This window comes from Anabrus simplex, chromosome X (assembly GCF_040414725.1).
Source record: "Anabrus simplex isolate iqAnaSimp1 chromosome X, ASM4041472v1, whole genome shotgun sequence".
Lineage (NCBI taxonomy): Eukaryota > Metazoa > Arthropoda > Insecta > Orthoptera > Tettigoniidae > Anabrus > Anabrus simplex.
Window position 1 is genome coordinate 195,817,395 of NC_090279.1, and position 23,049 is coordinate 195,840,443.

General features: G+C 38.8%; 1 protein-coding gene across 1 annotated transcript in view; it reads right to left on the reverse strand.

Annotated features, from left to right (window-relative positions):
• Positions 1 to 1,557: 1,557 nt before the first annotated feature.
• The window catches only part of LOC136886164 (rabankyrin-5), a 319,573-nt gene continuing 298,081 nt past the window's right edge, over positions 1,558 to 23,049 (reverse strand). Inside the window, exons 18-22 of the mRNA XM_067158907.2 lie at positions 20,251 to 20,445; positions 19,090 to 19,435; positions 7,537 to 7,675; positions 7,227 to 7,325; positions 1,558 to 3,231 (exon numbers count right to left, since the gene is read on the reverse strand). Of these exons, the coding sequence (XP_067015008.2) occupies positions 3,102 to 3,231; positions 7,227 to 7,325; positions 7,537 to 7,675; positions 19,090 to 19,435; positions 20,251 to 20,445 (909 nt within the window). The 3' untranslated portion in view covers positions 1,558 to 3,101. The remainder of the gene's footprint in view (positions 3,232 to 7,226; positions 7,326 to 7,536; positions 7,676 to 19,089; positions 19,436 to 20,250; positions 20,446 to 23,049) is intronic.

A 23,049-nucleotide genomic window follows, 5' to 3' on the forward strand; every position in this document is an offset into this window, starting at 1 on the left:
CTAGATTCAAGTCTCACTTGCCGGCTTCGACTGAATTCAGCGGCCAGCAATGTATAATAATGGGCAGGCTTTGAAGGTCAGGGAGTTTATTGCGGCATGGTACGACCATTCCGCCCTTGCGTTTTTTGCGCACATACCTCACAATTTCATCTTCGACTTCTTTAAAGCATCCTTGTTGTGGGTCACAGAATGAATTTTTTTGTACAGTATGAATTTTTAAAGCTATCTTTGCCGTCCCGTTAATGCGGAACACTGGCTTTAGTTATGCCGTATTTTCTTCCGGCTGCACAATTATTCTTCATTTCCACGTGTTTAATGACCATTCACTTAAAATTGTCATTGTAATGTCGACAAGAACCTGCTGAAAATTTGCTGGTAATACCTGTGCCACTCATCTCTACAATACAATCCATTACGAAAATATTCCTGTTGTCTATAGAACTGTTAGGTGCAGTAGACGGGTTATAACTCTGCCACTGAATAGCTGTGGCCTTTCTAAGATTTCAAAGGCTCACGTATTTGATGCCATTTTGTGGATTTAAGAAACGTTTTTTTATAGAGTCCAAGAGAATGTCATTCTCTTGTCACTATTTCCCGAGAACTAGCGATGTTACACGGAGGCAACGTACAACCGGTTGTCGCGGCTAACGATGTAAAATAAAGATGTGGACGTTGATGATCAATGGTTTCACGCGCACGGGCGGGGGGTGAAGGGAATCAGCATGATTACCGGGGTAGCTGCCAGCGGTGTTCATTACTGTTAGTCGCGAATGCAAGACGACCCTTGATTTTCTCATACAAAATTCTGAGAAAAAAACATCGTCTTGGATTCGGAGAATTACGGTATACTGAGGTATAAGAATGTATAATATTGATGAAGACTATTGCTCTTGACGTTCAATGCCAAATAAATGATTCGTTATAAGTATTACACAAAAGGAGACACTCCACCATTCACTGGTTCACAATCCTTTTTAGCTTTAAAATCTGATCAAGCTTTCATTTTTATATTACTGATCTAAATGTCTCTTGAACTAACTTTCCTTCTCATATTTTAATGTTCGTTTTTTTCTTGCCAGCAGCGTGAGAACTGATGAAATATTTTCAGTCATTACCACAGTTCTGTATGTGCACATTTACTTAAATTACACTCTAAATTTACAAGAATTTCTTGAGTATTAATAATAATAATAATAATAATGATAATAATAATAATAATAATAATATTATAAATGTCATGTTTTACAAACGGAACAATTGATACAAAAGCACTGACAACAGCATTACATTTATACAGCAAAATAAAACAAAATTTCCAATGCATGTTGATTGTTCATGTTCAGCTAAATAATCTACTTTTAAGCAAAAGAAATAGTAGGGTTTAAAAAATTGTGTGTATTCTAACTGTGAAGTATATTCCTTTTCAGAACATGGAATTTTAGAACAGTCTAATCTGAACAAAATAAAAAAAATTATGTCTATTTATAAGGAAGAGTATTTTTTGGTTTAAGGAGCTAAATTCTTTCAGCTCTTTGTAATGTATTGTGAAGTCATGAAAACTGCTCAAGTGGTGAAAATGGTAAGTTCATAATACTGGTTGGACCTCGATCAAAACAACAAAGTGAATAATTACTCCCAAATTTACTATTTAAAAAAAAAATATTAAACCTATTACGGATCAGCAATCTTTGGTAGAAAATTTTAACTTGCAACAATTTTTTGATTCTTTTGTCTTACAGTTTTTAAGTAATATTTCACCAAGACGAACTAGGTCTTTAATGTAGTCATGTCAAAGAGAGTTCCGTTCCTGTGCAATACAATTTGGACTTGTTTACTGAAGAACGATCATGATGATGATGATGATGGTTGTTGTTTAAATGGGCCTAACATCTAGGTCACTGGCACTACTGAACAAACAGGTAGAACACACTAGTGTTTAAGAAGTATATATTTGAGCTTGATACAAACTCAGCTAATTCATCCTATTTGTTCAGTAATACCCACAGGATAAGCATATATAGCAAGGTTTCTATCTGGTGCAATAGGATTAGGATTATACTAATTACTTAAGGATTGTGCACGTGAATCCAACTCAAAATTGTAAGTTTATTCTCTGATCTGTTAACATTTAAATGAAGTATATTTTGTACTTCTCCTTTCTTTTAATGGTATCTTCTAAGAAAAAATACATAAAAATGGCTTTGCTTATATAAAAGAACATATTGTGATATACTACCCTTAAAAATGCTTATCTGAAGTTAAATCATTTCATTTTCTCTAAATACTCATAATACTAATAATGATAATAATGATAATATTCATATTATACAACATTCTAAATAATCTTTAAGAAAAAAAAAAAACAATGAATATAACTATATCTTAAGCAACATGAAACATTGCTTCTCTTAGTATATACATAAATACATATAAACACACTGTCTCAAAAAGAAGTTGCCATTACCTTTTGTAATGACCCAACAAATGTATGAGGTACCCACTGGAAAATTCATAGGTTCCTCCACAGTAAAAGATAAGAAATCCTCTGCACCCACTATGCAAGTGTAAGTGGGGGGTGGGGGGTAAGAAAGAAACAACTGCACAACATTCGGAATACAAATGGATGACAAATGCTAATTCATCCCAACATGAGAAAGGTTAATTACCGTAGATATTGGGCCTTGAACATTTAAATTTCCATACTAAATTATGAATACTGATAAGCCTCATAACAAGTATTTCCAAGCACTATGAAAAAATTGTGATATTTTTTGTTGAATTTTGTAGTTTAAAAAATACAGTTCTAGTTCTTCTTGGCAGGAGTAAGTTATCTTTGCTGTTTTGATTGATGCTGTTGACACAGGTGTGGTGTATCATCTGGCATTACACAATCAGCTTTTCTTATACAATTAAAATACGCATCTAAGAAACTGAAGTTCAAAAGTAGTCATTTAAAGACCATCGATGACAATAATGATATGCAAAAATGCAAGAAACAGTCTTTTTACAAATTTATAGATCACTACTGAATCCGTCTTGACACAGATCTACAAAACCACTGATGACCAGGTAGAAAATCAAAAGAGCAGATGATAAAAGTCTTAGGCACTTCCAACTTGCAGCACATCAAAACATACAGAACACACTCTGACAGGTTTATTGAGATTGAACTTTAGGATGGGCACATCACGGCCCGAGCACCTCGCACACAGGATGCGTCCACAATGGCGGCTGAAATAAAACAATGCGCACATTATTGTTGCTAATCATTAAGTAGCCCCCACACTTTCACTAATTTGCACTATGCTGACATTACATGTAATGAACTTCGTAGTGAAAATCCATAATGACAACGATTTAATAATAGATTTTTGAGAGATGTTTTTAGTCCACCTTTTCAATATTGGTTTGATATTCATTTGATTTAAATGGAATATACAGGTGTATTTAAATTAGAGTACTTGGAGCCACAGGTAGTGCCAATGCTCTATGAGAGACTTGGTCTCTCTTACAATTATTAATGCCTGCTAGGCCATCAGATGATATAGATATTCATTCGCATAGAGAACCTGACTTTTATTTTATTTCTTGACCTGAATTAGTAAATTAATGCGGCTCCAAGTAGCCTACACAGAAGCCTCCACTACATGCAATAATAATAATAATAATAATAATAATAATAATAATAATAATAATAATAATAATAATAATAATAATAATAATAATAATAATAATAATAATAATAATAATAATAATAATAATAATAATAATAATAATAATAATAATCATCATCATCATCATCATCATGAACCTACTACGCTGTCATAGCAGGGGGAGAGGTGAGACTCCCACGTGGTGTGTCCCAGGTGACAGATAACCGGCTTGCCGGCAGACTTGAGCAAAATAAAATAGACCAAACACATATTAGAGGCAGGTGACAAGCAGAAGCAGTAGAACAGCCAGAAACCATCTTGAGGCAACCTCTAAGGCTCATTACTTTAGTTGTAGCATTATTGAGATCGACATTTGGCAGTCTCCCCACTACCCTTCAACCTTTTAGCATGATGGATATGTCAGGCCCTAGAGATTGCACTAGGTTTTTAGGTTTTCTCGGTTAACGGATTCTGGGGGACCGAGAACATCATGCGGAAGTGTAGTGGATCTTCCCAAATCTCTTCGTCCCAAACGCAAGCATTTTCTTGGCACCATCAACATCAATACACTTCTCAAAACTGGAAAATTGAAGCAATTAACGGACATGTTGGACAGACTAAATATCCACATTTAAGCTCTTCAAAAAAACCAGATGAAAATGAAAATCTACAACCTGTTTTCCTGTCATTGACTGGGTCAGGGATGTAATGAATGAATCATATATAGGCTATTAGTATGATGGGGTCGCCACTCCCAAAGTGATTTAGTAATGACTGATAGACGCTATGAAATGAGAATGAAGGTGTTACTGGAATGAAAGATGACAGGGAAAACCGGAGTACCCAGAGAAAAATCTGTCCCGCCTCTGCTTTGTCCAGCACAAACCTCACATGGAGTGACCGAGATTTGAACCACGGTATCCAGCGGTGAGAGACCGACGCGCTGCCATCTGAGCCACGGAGGCTTCTCAAGAAACCAGATATATGGATGAAAATATTCGAGTCAGGTAACTACAGAATATACCAAGGTAAACCAGCAATTCCAGTCCGTAACACACCATTGCTATTTGGCACCAGCTTTGAAGAAAGAAAGAATATCATAAATTCAGTTATGAATTTCACATTTCCCTCTGGAAAAATGTCGGTGCTAGCAATCAAATCAGTAAACAAACCCTATTCACTAATTAATGCTCATGCACCTACAAACAATTACAACCAAAAAGACCCAGAAAAGGTGGAAGAATTCTGGGAACTTCTAGAAGAAACAGTAGTCCAAATTCCTAAACATCACGTCAAAATTTTGATGGGAGATTTCAGTGCACAAATAGGCAAAGAAAAGACACTGTAGGTCTCTACCCTGCCAATAAAAGAACCAATAAAAATGGAGAAAGATTAATCAACTTCTGCGAGACCTTTGATCTGAAACTATTGTTAACTCATTTTCTACTATGGCCGCAGAAGAAAACAACCAGAAGGTCCCCGAACATCCATTTAGGAGAATTTCAGATAGACCATGTTGCTATTACAAAGAGAAACCAAAAGGAGATCATGAATGTAAAAGTCGAGAAGGGTATCATCGGCTCTGATTACCATCTCTCTCTAATCAAAGTGAAGTTTCAACCCTACAAACCCAAATGTAGACCACGGCAAAACCCACGAATCGACCCAGAGATTCTGAAGCAAAACTCAAGCTCTTTCCTGGCCAATATCTCCGAACAAAATGCTACTAGTTGCTCAGAACTTAGACGAACTTGTAGAAGCAGCCAAGTGCACTAACATGCCAGTGAGGAAACGTAAAAATAAGTGGTGGAATGATACTTGTGATAAGGCGTCAGAACTCCGCAAGAAAGCATGGCAAGACTGGAAAACACAGAGAAGTGGCATAAGATAGTATAATTGCCGAAATGTTGAAACTAGGTAGCAGAAATCTCGTTCAGAAAATCCCTAAAATTCTTACAGGTATCTGGGCCAGTGAAACAATTCCTGAAGACAGGAAGTGTGCAATAATTCACCCATTACACAAGAAAGGGGGATAAAACTGATATAAATAATGACAAAGGTATTTACCCTCTAGCAGTCACCTACAAATTTTTTTCAAATCGTCCTCTCAATAAAAACAGATAATTTGATTGGAGAATATCAGGCAGGGTTCAGGAGAGGCAGGTCGTGTGCAGAACAGACTCTTCACCTCAAGACCATCCTACAAATTCGTAACAGCAAGCAAACGGCGATTACTTTTATGGACTTCAAAAAGGCATATGACTTTCTAGACAGAGAGACACTTTTCCGTGTACTGGAAGATTTCAAAGTAGACATGAAAACAAGGTCAATTAATCATGCAAACACTAACAGGCACCACTTCCAAGGTTAAATCTTAGGGGAATTTGATGTTAAAACAGGAGTCCAACAAGGAGATAGGTTGTCCCTTTTTTGTTTATTCTTGTTTCGTAAAAAGTGATTAGGACCTGGGAAAAAGAAGTTAAAGGAATAACCCTTGGCAGATTATGTGAAAACAAAATTAATTTACAATGTTTGGCCTTCGCTGATGACTTAACAGTGTTGTCCAATAACAGAACAGAAGTGATTGCATTCATCCAAAAATTCATGAAATTGCATCCAGAACAGGACTCCAGATCTCACATCAGAAAACTGACTACATGGAAAGATCTCTTCGGTACCTAGATGGACAACCAATAAAAACCCAATATGGCAAAATATCCCAAGTATCTAAATTCAAATACCTGAGAGAAGTCATCCACCCTTCAGGAATGAATGAAGAAGCAAACAAAGAAAGGGTCTCTAAACTACAAAGAGTATACAGACTCACTTGGAGCAGACATAATAAAAAAATCTATATCCCAAAATTCAAAATTAAGATATTATAACACTGTAATCAAGCCTGAAGCACTGATCACTGGGAGCAGATCATTGACTAAAGATGTAGAAAAGCAGGAAATAAAAATCTTAAGGAACATTTTTGGACCAGCCTGCTCAGGGGGAATCTGAATGATAAGGAAATCTCATGACCTGTACTAACACAGAAAATCTCAGACACATTTACAAAAAGATGTGTGAAATTTTATGGACATACTCTCAGAATGAGTAATCGAAGATTGACCAAAAGAATTCTGAACCTTGTCCTATGAATGAAAGTAAAAAAACAATTGGCTGCTTTAAGTTGGTAAAGATCTTCAGAAAATAGGCATCACAGATTACATTGTGTTAGACAGATTTAAATTCAGAAAGTTAGTCGACAACCACCGCTTTAAACATCATCCAAACACTACCACCAACAAAACCTGGTCAGAAGATCGCAAGAAAAGCCACAGCAAGAAGATGAAGAGATTTTGGGAGAAGGAAAAGGCAACATCAGCTGAATAAGTCAATCGCACTCCTTAGTTGGGCATAAGAAGAAAGAATAATAATAAGAACAACAGAACTGCATTATGAAAGGGAAGTAAAGGGAAACCGATCAGTAGACAGACTTTCATGGACGAACAGCAATGGAGGGGGCTCACACACCACAGGAGATGGCCAACAATAATTATAATTAATAATACACATAAAAGTTACCAGTGATGTTTCCTCATTGTAAGGCCAAATCTAGTGCCACACTCCAGACAAATGTCCCCCTCAGCCCATGGCGGCTCCTGCGACAGGTGATCCAGCAACCTAAAATAAAACACCAGAAGAATACAATAGTCTTTATTTATTCAATGTCTTTGCGATATGTAAAGTTTTCCTACAGTTTCTCTCTTTCACTCGGCATAAACCCTATAGATACCATGTCTAGTAATTTGTGCCATAAAATCAATCAATCTAAATATTAAAACTCTTGGTCAAGTGCAGACTACAGATGAGACAAAACAAAGCACAGGTTTACCTGTAGAGCAGTTGCTTGGTGGCCACCTGGTAGTTGAAGATGGTCACTCCATCCTTGTTCATGGCTCCCAGACAAGCACCAGCTTTCACAAGCGTTCTACAGAGGTTGCCGTTCCCCTTCATGTACGCCATCAGCAGAGCTAAAACAAGTAAGGGTGTGTACTTTGAACCACTCTATGACAGGAAATGAACACACAACACCGCTAGCATTATAATTCTATGACCAACTTTTTTTAATGACTACTAACTGTTTAACATAACTTCTCAGTCACACTAATTGTTCACTCTACCACTTACAAACTAAAATGATCACATTACACGCTCTTCTAATAATTGAAGTCAGTTCCACAGTTATTCTCGCTGTACGTTACTGCAGCCACTTAGTTCAAACCTTGTGCACCACAGTCCCACAATCCTGTAGGTTTTATACTGTCCGTACACTCACGACATACTTTGTTCACTGTCCCTTGCAGACTTCTCTCACGAACACACACACAGCAGCTAGACTTGAGAGATTCAATTATATGAATTATATGAATGGCATACTTCAAGAGGGTAATGACCACAAAGGGAAATGGAAAAAGCTGTATTCATATATCAGGAATCAAAAAGGAAAAGGAGTTCAAATTCCTGCAATGGTGGGAGAAGGAGGTGAACACTATTTAACAGATGCTGAGAAAGCAAACCTATTTAGTAGGGAATTTAGAGATTCAGTAGATGATTGTCAAGAGTTGGAAACCGAAACAGAAGATAGAGAGGGAGAGAGACAGAGGGAAACAAGAAGCTTCTCATTCACAAACGAAGATATTTTCAGAGAAATCCAACTGCTTCAGCAAGGAAAAGCTGCAGGAAGTGATCAAATTACTGGGGAGGTATTAAAGACAATGGGGTGGTACATAGTGCCTTATTTAAAATTTCTCTTTGACTATGTCATAAATAATAGTGTAATACCAAAGGAATGGAAGGAATCTATAATAATACCAATTTATAAAGGAAAGGGTGATAAAAGGAAACCAGAGAACTACAGACCAATCAGCCTGACCAGTATAGTTTGTAAAATTCTGGAGAGTTTAATATCGAAGTACATCAGAGGGATATGTGATGATAAAAATTTGTTCATGAGGAGCCAGTATGGATTTAAAAAGAAATTTTCTTGTGAGGCACAACTGGTGGGATTTCAGCAGGACATATCAGATCAGTTGGATTCAGGAGGTCAGTTAGATTGCATAGCCATAGATCTTTCCAAAGCCTTTGATAGAGTGGAACATGGAATATTATTAAAGAAATTGGAGGGAATAGGATTGGACGTAAGGGTTACACGTTGGATAAAAGCATTTCTAAATTCAAGGGTTCAGAAAGTCAAAGTAGGAAATAATGTATCTCAGGAAGAGAAAGTTTGGAAGGGAATTGCACAGGGTAGTATAATCGGTCCGTTACTTTTCTTAATATACGCAAATGATTTAGGGAACAATATAACATCAAAAATAAGATTGTATGCAGATGACATAATTGTTTATAGAGAAATAAACAACATTGAGGATTGTTCAGAATTACAAAGGGACCTTGAAAGTATCCAACAATGGGTTGAAGAAAATAATATGAAGGTTAATGGAGGCAAATCAACTGTTACAACTTTTACAAACAGGAGCTTTAAAACTGAATTTGAATATACTTTGGATGAGGTAGTTATCCCAAAAGATGGCAAGTGCAAATACTTAGGTGTGAGATTTGAAAGTAATTTGCACTGGAAGGGTCATATTGATGACATTGTTGGGAAAGCATACAGATCATTACATGTCATAATGAGGCTACTTAAAGGATGCAACAAAGAATTAAAAGAAAAATGTTACTTGAGTATGGTTCGTCCATTATTGGAATATGCAAACAGTGTTTGGGATCCTCACCAAGAATACCTAATAAAAGAAATAGATAGTGTGCAGAGGAAAGCAGCAAGATTTGTAACAGGGGATTTCAGGAGAAAGAGTAGTGTATCAGAAATGTTAAAGGAACTTGGGTGGGAAACTTTAAGTAAGAGAAGGGAGAAAACTAGACTTACAGGATTATATAGAGCCTATACAGGAGAAGAAGCATGGGGAGATATCCGTGAGAGGCTTCAGTTGGAAAATAATTATATCGGCAGGACTGACCACAAATATAAAATTAGAAGGAATTTTAGCAGAAGCGATTGGGGTAAATTTTCATTCATTGGGAAGGGTGTGAAGGAGTGGAACAGTTTACCAGGGGTAGTGTTTGATCCTTTTCCAAAATCTGTACAGGTATTCAAGAAGAGAATAAACAGCAACAGAGAAAATAAATGAAGTGTTAGAGGGCATTCGACCGGTGCAGGTTATTGTAAATAAAAAAATGTGTGTGAATAAATTAATTCCATCCCCTGGTCTAAGGAGTTTGGACAGCCAAAGTAGGGGACTGCCTGTAGGGGTGAAGTACAGTGGGGACTTCGAGGGCCCTGGGACTGCTACGGTAGCTGTGAAGGCCCTTCAGGAACTCTGAAAAGTGGTGGCAAAAGGGGCTCTGGTTAAGACGCAGCAGGTCGTTATGCTACTTAGGATCCAGAACGGGTAAAAAAAAATAGTAAATAAATAAATGCAATGTAAATATTAATGTTATACCAGTTGTATAGTATCATTTGAAGCAATTCCACATACTGTATATCAGTTGACTATATTTTTAAGTAGTACAGGAGATATTATAATTATAATTTTGTAAACAATATAAATTTATTAAGGATGAGCTGTGTGTTTAATAGAAAACATTGTTAGGGTAAATTGTATAATATTGTATTATAGGAAAAATTTTCTTCTCTTGTTAATTTAATATTTAGTGCTTGACAATAATGTATTTTAGTGTACCATTTGCCACCGAGGTAGACACCTCATTTGCAAATAAAGAGATTTTGATTTTGATCACAGCGAGGTTTTACAACTGGATGCCTTTCCTGACTTCAACCACATCAGAGGAGATTAATGAGACTAAATGAATGACGTGATATATGATAGTAGGAGGACAGAGGGTGAAACCTTATGCTGGCAAGTAGCCTACTTCTGTCGAATAGCACCAAGGGGTCTGCTCTAGGTTTTACATCCCCATCTGATGGACGAATCACCATCATCAGAGTTACATACCCTCACTCCGTATGAGCACTGCAGAGAGGTTTGGAATTCAATCCAGGCTTCTGGCATGCAATCTAGTGCAAGCCAACATTCTGATGGTGAAAATTTTCTGCGCCAATGAGACCCAAACCAGCTAACCACTGTGTGTCAGACCATACAGACTTTACACCTTAACAATCAATCAATCAATCAATCAATCAATCAATCAATCAATCAATCAATCAATCAATCAATCAATCAATCAATCAATCAATCAATCAATCAATCAATCAATCAATCAATCAATCAATCAACATTGACCTGCATTTAGGGCAGTCGCCCAGGTGGCAGATTTCCTACCTGTTGTTTTCCTAACCTTTTCTTAAATGAATGCAAAGAATTTGGAAATTTATTGAACATCTCCCTTGGTAAATTATTCCAATCCCAAACTACCCTTCCTATAAATGAATATTTGCCCCAATTTGTTCTCTTCAATTCCAACTTTATGTTCATATGGTGATCTTTCCTACTTTTAAAAACACCAAACTTATTCGTCTACTAATGTCATTCCATGTCATCTCTCCACTGACAGCTCAGAACATACCAAATACAATACCAACTATATTGGTATTATAAATTTACTCATTCGGAAGAAATATTTCAGGTTCCCTATGGGAATCAATATCTTTATCACATACCACTTAGTCGAGCAGTTCGTCTCCTTTCTCCCAAGTCTTCCCAGGCCAAACTTTGCAACATTTTCGTAACAATAATCTTTTGTCGGAAATCACCCAGAAGAAATAGAGCTGTTTTCCTTTGGATTTTTTCCAGTTCTTGAATCAAGTAATCCTGGTGAGGTTTCCAATCATGGCCACCAGGCAGACGACGACGATAATAATAATAATAATAATAATAATAATAATAATAATAATAATAAACACCACCACCTTTCAATTAATATACATTTTAAGATTACAGGCTGTGGAGTTTTGCCTTACAGGAGATCTTTAATGTGTCCCGATTACTATATCAACATAAATGCTTTTCGTTCATTGTACGATGAAATAAATTTCATTTTGGATCTTTATCGACAATTATGCTATATGTCCGACTCGTTGGCTGAATGGTCAGCATACTGGCCTTCGGTTCAGAGGGTCCCGGGTTCGATTCCCGGCCGGGTCAGGGATATTAATCGCTTCTGATTTATTCTTCTGGCTCGGGGACTGGGTGTTTGTGTCTGCCCAACACTCTCCTCTTCATATTCACACAACATACCACACTACCAACCACCACAGAGACACACAATAGTGATTACATCCCTCCATATAAGGTTGGTGTCAGGAAGGGCATCTGGCCGTAAAACAGGGTCAAATCCACATGTGCGACGCAGTTCATACCCGCGACCCCACAGGTGGGAAAAGTGGTAGGAGAAGAAGAAAGAAGATTGACAATTATGCTATATAAGTTGAAAAACTAGTATACTGGTTCAACCTCGTCAATACTTATAAGTTTATTTACAATTCAAAATTGTAAAAACATCACATTAAAACAACAGGACATATTTTGGCTGCCTTAGGCCATCTTCAAGTGTCTAGAAACAACTTAAAATTAATATATTAAAAATTACAAAACATGAATAAAATTTACATGCATATGATATACTTATAAATTAAAATAAAAACATCATCAGATGAAAGAGTCGCTTGATGTAGTATGATGGAGTCAGAATGAGTCTGACAATGAACAGTTCTACACAATAAAAGATGACAATGTAATTAAAGGCTTGTTCTGTTCCTTAAAATTTGTTTCACATAAAAATATTGACAGTTGATTCATTAAAATTGTTGTTCCACTTCACAAAAAACTTCTGAAAAGTTACAACTCCTTCATCAAGATAAATCAGGGAGAGCAAGTTAAGAGCTTTAGAATCCATAGGTGTAACCAGGGATAAATATGGGTCAATGTTGTTCCCCCTCGTAGAATCGTGCTTACCTGAAGACGTTTTAAGGGTATGGCTCAGAAATCAATCATCTGGGAATGACGATTTTATCAGTCCATATAAAGATAAACTGGAGACTCTTCTTAATTTCCTCAAACGTTAAGTAGAGCAAGAAGCAAGGATTACCTTTGCGCAGGCAGGTTTCGGTTTAGCCGATAGGAAAAAACAAGAGAAGGGAAGAGGAAAAATTTCTGAAGACACATCACTACCAACTGCAAGTTCATTGTTCTCTGCAAAATTTGATGGCAAGAAGCGTAACTGTGTGTTTTGCAGTAAACCACATGAGAGTAAGGAATGTCTCCTTGCTCAACAAATGAGCTTGGAAGAAAAGCGTAACGAGCTAGCCAAAGAAAACTGTTGTTTTGCATATCTGAAGTTAGAGCACAGAGCCAAGAATTGCAAGGCACACATTCGATGCCCCTTGTGCACTAACCCTCATGTTGTTGTTATTATATGCCATAAACTAAATGCGAAAGGGGCTGGGGAGAAACTTGAACCTAGAACTTGGGAAGGCAGGGAAAACCAGAAGAATATCTACATGAACATTCAGAGTGCCACAAAAGAGGTGTTTCTTCAAACATTGTGTATCAAGCTGACACATAAGGGCAAACAGAAGAAGGTCCGAGCATTGAGAGACAGTGGATCCCAAAGATCCTACATCTTGAAGAAGACAGCTAAGGAAATGGGGTACAAACCTTTGAAAACAGAAACGATGATTCATAAGCTGTTTGGAGGTGCTGAGACCTGTGAAGAAGATCACTATTTGTACAATGTAAAGGTGAGCAGCTGTGATGTTTCATATAGTACAATGTTGCAGTTAATTGACCAAAAAGTAATTTGTGGGAAAATTCCAAAGTTGAAATTTGGGCCCTGGATGAAAGAGATGAGGGAGAGAAAGATATGGCTCTCAGATGTAGGAACCGATCCGGCTGACGTGGAAGTCCTTCTAGGAGCTGATGTTGCTAGAAATATTTTGATGGATGAAATGCATGAGTTTGATTCAGGATTGGTAGCCGTTAGGACTGCGCTTGGACTGTGACAGGCAGACTGAAGGAAGGAGAGAATGACACTCTAGCTCTATATACAACCTCACTGTTCATTCAATCTGCCTCGATAGCTGACTTATGGAACTTGGATACCGTAGGCATATCTGATCCAGTGGAAAACAAATCAAGAGAAGAAATGGAAGAAGCTGCACGTTAACTACTTTCAAAATACAGTAAAAGTTAATGGCGATGGCCGATATGAAGTTGCATTACCTTGGCTGGAGAGCCGTCAGTATCTACAGAACAACAAGGAGATAGCGGAAAAGAGATTGATCTCTGTTTCAAACAGGCTTATCAAGGAAGGAAAGTTTGAGGAATACGGAAAGGTGTTTCAGGAGTGAATACATGAGGACATCATTGAATAGGTTCCGGAGGAAGAAAACAAAGATCAGTGTTATTATTTACCACACCGAGGAATATTTAAAGACAACTCTACTACTATGGTGAGACCAGTTTTCGATGGTTCCTGCAAGTCAAAGGACATGCCTTCATTGAACGAGTGCCTCGGGAAAGGACCTAATTCGCTACTACAAATCCCCACACTTCTTTTGATGCTTCGGAAGAATAGCATAGGAGTGATCTCGGATATTAGAAAGTCTTTTCTTCAGATATCTGTCCAAGAAACTGACCGCGATTGGTTACGCTTCTTATGGTGGAAGGATTCTAAGAGAAGAGAATTAAAGGCATTTTGTCACTGCTGAGTAGTATTTGGACTGAACTGCAGCCCATTTCTGCTGGAAGCAGTGTTAGATCTACACTTGAAACATATTACAGACTACCGAGAGACAACTGAAAAGTTAAGAAACTCCTTTTATGTTGATAATTGTATCACTTCTGTGGACAATGAGGAAGAATTATGTAAGTTTATGGGAGAATCTACTGCACTGCTGGGCAGAGCACGATTCGATCTTCGTAACTGGGAGTACAAATAGCTAAATACTTCTGGAAGAAATTCATCTGCTTCTGAGGTAACATCGGTGTTAGGTCTTCAATGGAATAAAGCAAGAGATGTTCTTTCTTGTGAACAAATTGACGTATCGAAGATTGGTGAGAAAATCACTAGAAGAAATGTATTGGCTGCTGCCCAGAGCATCTTTGACCCCGTAGGTTTCACCTGTCCTGTCTCTCTTAGTACCCAAGTTGCTGTTACAGGAAAGTTGGCGGAAGAAAATGAGCTGCGATGAAGAAATGGAGGACGAAATGAGGAAAAATTTGAAAATTGGCTTCAAGAACTGAACGCATTGTCTGATATTAAAATTCCTAGACAAATAGCATCTTATGAAACACAGGAATCTTGGAGCCTTCGCACATTTAGCGATGCGAGCAGCGTAGCATATGCCGCAGTTGTATTCCTTCGATCACAAGATGGTCAAAACTCACATGCAACACTCTTACGGGCAAAATCTCGTGTAGCACCTCTGAAGAAAACTACTATTTCTCGGTTGGAACTCTTAGCTTGTTCAATTGGAGCTCGTCTTACTTTTTCTGTAAAGGCAAGTTTAGTAATTGGAGATCTTTCAACTTATTATTGGACGGATTCGACAACAGCGCTCTGCTGGATCAAGAGGAAAGAAGACTGGGGAACCTCCGTGGCCAACCGGGTGAAGGAAATTAAACAGTTGTCGAGCCCTGATAGTTGGAATCATATGCGTGGAGTGAATAATCCAGCTAACCTACCCTCCAGGGGCCCTGCTACCAAACTCCTGATGTCAAAATGATGGGAGGGCCCTTAGTGGCTGAGATGCGCCAGTTCTGAGTGGCCTGTTGACGATGTCATGGCTGATGAAGAAAAGGTCAATGAAGAGAAAAAGAAAGGACTTTCTACTGTTTTAGTTTCTGCAAAACCAGAAGAAAAATGGAATCTTCAATATTTTTCGAAGTGTACGAAAGTTGTCAGGATGACAGCTTGGATTTTGCGATTCATCCACAACACGGCAGGAAAGAGAGGACGACACACTTCCAAAGAACTTGAAGTGGAAGAATTGCAAATGGCTGAAAGGAGGCTATGGAAGATTGTGACGCAAGAGATGCTTGGAAAAAAGGAGCAGACATCCCTCAAATCTCTCAATGTGTTTGAAGATGAAAGTGGGTTACTTCGAGTCAAGACGAGGTTAATAAGGAGAGAGGATGAAGAATTATTCCTAACTCCCATTCTGATACCTGAAAATCACAAGCTAGTTCACATGATGATTATGGAGAAACATCTGGAATTGTCTCATGCTGGAGTACAAGTTCTGCTCTCTACTTTGCGAGAACGGTTTTGGATCGTCAATAGTAGAAGAACCATAAGAAAGGTGATTTCTGGCTGTGTCAAGTGTAGAAGATACCAAGTGAAAGGAATTACCACAGAGGTCGTTCCTTTGCCTGAGGATCAAATTCGAGATGCTTCTGTTTTTGAGATTGTAGGGGTGGATTTAGCTGGCCCATTACATCTCCGAGGGGGTGAAAAGGAGTGGATAGTGATATTCACGTGTGCGGTTTTCAGAGCTGTACACTTTGAGCTCATCAGGACTTTGTCTACTCCAGGGTTCCTTCAAGCGTTACGAAGATTCATTGCTCGAAGAGGGAGACAAAATGTTATTTACAGTAATAATGGAAGGAATTTTGTGGGAGTTGAAAATGCGTTCCTTGATCTTTCCTGGACGAAAGTGAGTGTAGAGACTAGTTGTCTGAGAATCACGTGGAAATTCAATCCTCCCACGGCTGCATGGTGGGGATTCTTTTGGGAACGTATTGTTCAGATGTTAAAGAAGTTGTTGCGACGAATCTTAGGTCGTTCGTCTTTGGATTACTAGGAACTGTTGACTGTACTAATGGACACTGAAGCAGTTATTAATTCCCGACCGTTGACTTACTTATCTGAAGACAGTAATGATTTACTAGCATTGACTCCAGCAATGTTTCTTTCGTAGGGTGGGAGTGCCCGACATTGATCACACTGATCAGATAAGCCATGGAAAGATATTCAGATTACAGCATCTGAGGACAGAATTACGCAAAAGATTCAGGATAGAGTACTTGGGACAACTTAAACCGGGGAAAGGTCAGAGTTAAAGGTTGGGGAAGTAGTGATCCTTGGAAGTGACGGAGCACGTAGAATGGACTGGCCTTTAGGAAGAGTGGTTGCTGTATGTCAGGGTGGTCAAGGTGAAGACTTCTGGTGGCGAGTTGGACCGGCCTGTGCAGAACATCTGTCCACTGAAAGCAACTCCCATTACTGAGTGGCAGAATGAAGAAGAGGTCCAGGAGAAGAGCCCTGCTGTGCCCGACTCTAGCAGAACTGTTCCAAGAGTGGTTACTACAAGATGTGGGAGGAAGATACGAATCCCCTCTTGTCTCAATTGTAGATTTTTCTTTGCTTTTGTTTTGTTTTGGTTGTGAATTTAGTGGGAGGATGTTATGAAAATTTGGTTATGTTTATTTGCTCTTGGCCTTAAAAATGGTGGACACTGTCAGGATATCAATGTTTTACTTGGACTCAGTGGTGTGTGATGCCTGATGGGACAGTGAAGACAAAAAGAGTGATGTGTAATGGCAGTAGCCATGTGTATATATTAATATGTACGTTTGTATCATGTGCAATAAATAGTATTTCCTATCTTTGTGGTCAATACTAGTTCGGAGAATTAGTCCCTTAACGAAACACCCCATATCAACTGTAGCGTCTGTACTCCAGAGGAGCGGTTACAAAAGGCATCTGTTCTCCTACAAGTTTCGGCTGGCAGTAGCTCTAAAATGCCTTTGGGAGTAATGAAAGCCTATATGATGACAAGTGTACTGAAGCCTCGGAAAATGTTTTTACAACTATGAATTGTAAATAAACTTATAGGTACTGACCAGGTGGAACCAATATACTAGTTTTTCAACTTATATATCACAGTATGATGGCTGAAAAGTCCCTGAAAATTGTACTTGACCAAGCTGCATTAAGGAAAGAATACAATAATTGAACGGACAGTCAATCTTGACCTTTAGAGATGCGACTCTGGTAACGACAGCAGGAATGTCCAGCAATGCCACTCAGAAGGGATAGTGATGCAGTGCTGGTCACAAGTGCATTTCGCTTCGAGGAGCCTCTGGTCCTTTTACCAGATTCATGAATGTCCAGTCACCAGGAAAGGAATTTTTTTTTTTTTTTTTTTGCTATGGGCTTTACGTCGCACCGATACAGAAAGGTCTTATGGCGACGATGGGATAGGAAAGGCCTAGGAGTTGGAAGGAAGCGGCCGTGGCCTTAATTAAGGTACACCCCCAGCATTTGCCAGGAAAGGAATAGAGACCATCATAAATTATTTAGTGATGTGTTCTGGATAACCATTCCTGCCGTAAAAAGACGGGAGTGCAAGAAGATGTTGAGAATGTCCTTGCCCTTTTGTGTTTTCATGTTTGTCCTCTTTCTACTAGTCCCTCTGTCCGGTTCCATGGCTAATTGGTTAGCATGATGCTGGCCTTCGGTCCTTCGGGACCCAGGCTCAATTCCTGGTCAGGTCAGGAATTTTTTTTAACCTTCACTGGTTAATTCCAATGGCTTTGGGGCTAGGTGTGTATGCCATCTTCAGCATTAGAGTTCATCATAGATAGGGCCCCATCCTCACAGACGAGCACGCCACCTACAAGGTGTCAACTTGGAAGACCTGCACCCAGCCTCTCCGGAGCCACGTAGTAGTAGTGCCTGTCCTGAAATAGTCATTCTTAAAATAAACATTTCCAAATCCATTCCTGCCAACTTTTAGAAATCAAAAATAGGAAGATTTTTTAATTCTTGAATTTCATCATGTGTACTGCACCACACTGAAGTCCTTAAAATTAGGTGTAAAGTAAGAATGAACACAAATGCACTGAAATACACGAAACTACCACATACAATACAGATCAATGTCTTGTACGTTATTAACACAATTTCGACAGGGGGGAAAAAGCACAGAACTGCAAGAAAAACACCTGGCCTACAACTCCACTGAAACTACCCACAGAAACAATGTAACAACATGCGAACCACACAATAACACACACATTCTTTCATCTCGATCAAAGAGTATGGTCCAGATTAATGCAGTCGCTAGCCTCCCTTGCTTGTAGGACAATTGCCATCCTGAATTCCAGGCTATAAATCACACATGCTGCTGTAGTAAGTGAGAAACACAATGCACGAAGACGACAGATGATACATTCGCCAAATAAAGCATCAAACAAATATGCTTGCAAATGAAGTTGCATAAATTACACAACCACAAAAGAATTTATCCTAGGGGAAGACTATTAACCATCTGGAGGTTGTATTGGTCAAAAATAGGAAGAAGGAAAATTAAATCAGAAAATTTGAAAATGAGTTTAAAAACTGAAAGTTTCTGGATAAATCCAAAGGGTTGGCAGGTATGCAAATCTGTTATGATACTCACGAGTATTTCCTTCAAGATCGGGCTTATCCAGAGGATAATCTGGCATACATTCCAAGAAGAGTTCACAGATGGCAGCAGCATTATCCTTTGAGTAACGTGCTAGAACATGCAGGGGGTTACGACCTTTCAGGTTCATAGCCTCAGCATCCAGGCTCGATTCAGTCAGCAGAACGCGGGCTACAGGCAAGTGACCTTCTCGCGTTGCCACGTGCAATGCGTTGTCGCCGTCGGAGTCAGTGGCGTCAAAGTTGGCCTTGTTCTGTAGGAGAGCGGACACCACTGCAGCATGGCCAGCGGCAGCAGCGACGTGAAGGGCGGTCTGTCGATGGGCATCGCGATCGTCGACCTGTGGAACCACACAAATGTGGCCAATTACTAGGGCTCGGATTTCTATGGTTTAGAAAACTCTGGAAATATGCAATCCTTAAAAGATACCAAAGATACATAGAATCTTGGGAAATATAATGAAAAAGAAATTAAATACTGTTCAAAAATTGTTTAAAAGGATTTTTTTTTTTTACTCATCATTCTGTTTTATGATGATAAATGGTAAATATTAACTCCCATTGGCCACAGCAGACTGTTTGCCCTACAAAAAATTAAATGAATGAATGAAATTAACTTAATGTAATTAACTGAATTCACACTTCACTGTAGACAACCCAAAGGATGTTGAGAATAAAAGACAACATTTTGAAAAAGCTTACTGTTGGTATAATCTGTTGTTATATTCAACCAAGGTATAGAGGAGTTTCCCCTGCCAATAGAAATTAGGTGGGTCCATTAGAACTCAAACAGATACAAATCTTGTATTAGAAGTCTCCAATTAAGACTAAATGTCATATCACCATACAGCACCAAGGATATAAACACTTTACATCTGGAAGAAGAATGTTTTATACAGAGTAAAAGAAAAAAAACAAAGAAAAGGAAAAATCTTCAGTCAATAGAGACTGATTCCTGTCACTGTAATCCTATACTCTCCTCCTCCTCCTCCTCCTCCTCCTCCTCCTCCTCCTCCTCCTATTGTCACTTCTTTAGTCCCCTCCCCTAAAACCATCACCATGCCATAGAATGGGCCAGTCCCGTCTTTTAGGTGGTAGAGGTGCTAGAGGATGAGGAGATCCGATTGAAGAGAAGAACAATGACTGAGATATTTACCCTGGCTCCAGCTAACAGTAGACTTCGCACCAGCATCTCAGAACCTGCAGCAGCTGCCAGGTGTAGAGGAGGTGTCTGCGAGGGGTCCTGAACTCGAGAGTTGACATCCACCTGTATGGAGAGCAGGAACAGCACGCTCTCCATGTCACCTTTCTGGATCGCCATGTGGAGGAAGTTGCGGCCCTTATTGTCACACTGCAACATAATGTCACTAAGCTGGGAGTTTGTATTCACTACAGACACATGTACTACCTCTGCCCCACCTGCAAATAGGGGAGGGATTTTAAAGGGAGCTCCACAAAAGTAAAGGGCATTGACTGCTGTCGGGGAGGACTAAGAAAGAAAGAGGAGAAGATTCTGTATACATGAAATTGGAGGGGAGAATAATTCATGGTAAATTTTATCATTTGATTCAAACACTGCATGCAAAATTGAACAGTACTTTCCTCCATTTTTAAATTTTTTAATTATATATATATATATATACACACACCTCTGCACGGTCCACTACATGCACTTAACTAATCTTACATATTTGTGTGAAAAACATAGATTACATTTTAGCATACATGTTTGGTGATGGCTGTTTTTCTTGAATCTTTCTCAATTCTTGAGAAAATTAAAGGGAGTTCACAAATATTTCAAATGGTTTTGAATACTTTTTGATTAGGACAGACTTTTGCATTGACCGGTTGTCTACCATAATGACACCGTTTATTAACACTTCACTACACTCGAATATTAAGTTGTCTACCGTTTGGAGTCCTCTGTTGCAGGAACACTTGGGACTGCGTACAATCGTAAGCCTGTGCAGATACGATGTGATGTTTGCATGGCCGGTTACTATTGTTGTCATATTTGGCATTAGGTTGATTTTGGTTGTTAATCTGCTTTTAACTGTTGGAAAAAACTCCTTTGTGATTGTACCTTTTGAAGTTTCTTCCCATTTTCGCTGCCATTCATTAAGAGACTCACTCCTGATGTTACTTTTAACTGTGTTGATGGATGATTTTTCATAACTTATTTCGTTTAATTTTACTGCCTCGTTTGCTAGTTTTATCAGCCAACTACATGTGCCTTAACCCATTTCAATTGTATGTTCCAATTATTTATTTTAAGTGATGCTATAGTTTTCCTTATTTTCTCAATTACGTGGTTATGGTTTTCGTAATCCACTATGGAGTCAATTGTTATTTTACTATCCATGTGCGCAGTTGCATTTTTATCATTGTCATCCTCCACCCATGTTGTTTCTAAGGATTCCAAAGCTTTTATTATGGTGAATTGCTGCTCCTGATTGTTCGAACGTCTGTCGTGGTGTTTAAAAATGAGTTGGTAACTTCTGTTAAGAAAATATGAAGTACCCAAATCATAGAATGTAGGGTAAAAATGTATTTAAAAGCACTAAATGATACGTAGTCCGGCCCAGCGGTGTAGGGGGCAACGCGTCCGCCTGTCACCCAGCGACCCGGGTTCGATTCCCACCCGGGTCAGGGGTTATTAATTGTAATGATTAATATCTCTGGTCTGGGTGTTTGTGACATCTTTAATCTTCCTATCCTCGCACACAACATTCCACACTACAGCCATTCCAATTACATGCAGGTTCATACAATATGGTGCCAGTAGGGGCAAAAGATCCACATGGGTCGACGCCCCGAACAAATAGCATTTAAAAAAAGATACGTATAATCAATTTCCAGAGTTTCATTTATTTCTTTCATGGTTATACTGTATCTATATTTTTGTATCTCTTCAGTCTTTTATTCTTTGATAATTAACAAGCACAGAAAATATTAAGCAATATAATAGCTACTGTACTGAGGTCATTCACAAACGCCACACACGTGAAATGACTGTCTGCTAGACGCCGGGCAGAGAAGTGATTATGCACAGCTATGAAAATTGCCTCCTTGGCGATCTGTCAAATTTAGCTTGGCATTGCTTATGTTAGCATAGCATAGCGTAGCAGTCTGTGCGTGCCATTCCATCTAACTTCTTTGGAATGTTGTTTAGTTCGGTTGCGTAGCATAGCTTTCTGTGTGTGGTGACCTTAAGCACACTTAAAAACTATAACAACAACACGCAGTGTCTTTCAATACAGAATCTGTGATGAAATTTGACACTTGAAATTGATATTGCGAGTTGGTGCATGTCTGCTGCATTTCGCTGTTTCCAAGCTTGCTCACACCGAGTCACTCAGATCTTCAATTCCTGCATTATCAATGGCTTCAGTCTCTATATCGTCAGTAGAGCCCGGAAGTTCAGGCATTTATTTTTGCTAAAATAAGCAGGCAAATAAGCACCTGACATTTAGGAAAGAGAGAGTAAAATACCGTAAATAAAATAGGCATTTATAATAACAAAATTGGGCACTAAAATAATAAAGATGGGTGGAGATGATAGAATAACGTCAACGGTATCCCCTGTCTGTCGTAAGAGGAGGCGGCTAAAAAGGGGGACCAGGGCCTCTCAACTTGGGAGTGTGGGTTGGAGACCACGGTGCCCCTAGCTGAATCTGGCGTTGCTTCCACTTACTTGTGTCCAGTTCCTCACTCTTATCTTTCCTGTCTGACCTCCCTCGGTCAACTCTTGTTCTTTTCCGACCCTGACGAGGCCCAGGGAGTCTTTCATGTTAACGCTCCCCATGGTCCTTTGATATACATTTTCGCAATCCGAAACAATTACAGACTGGATCATTAAGCTATTCACAGAGTTCCGTCGGCATTTGAAAGCACAGTGCCAGACATTGAATATGTTGCGCTGATCTTCAGGAGCTAGCAATTTGCTTCAATCAAG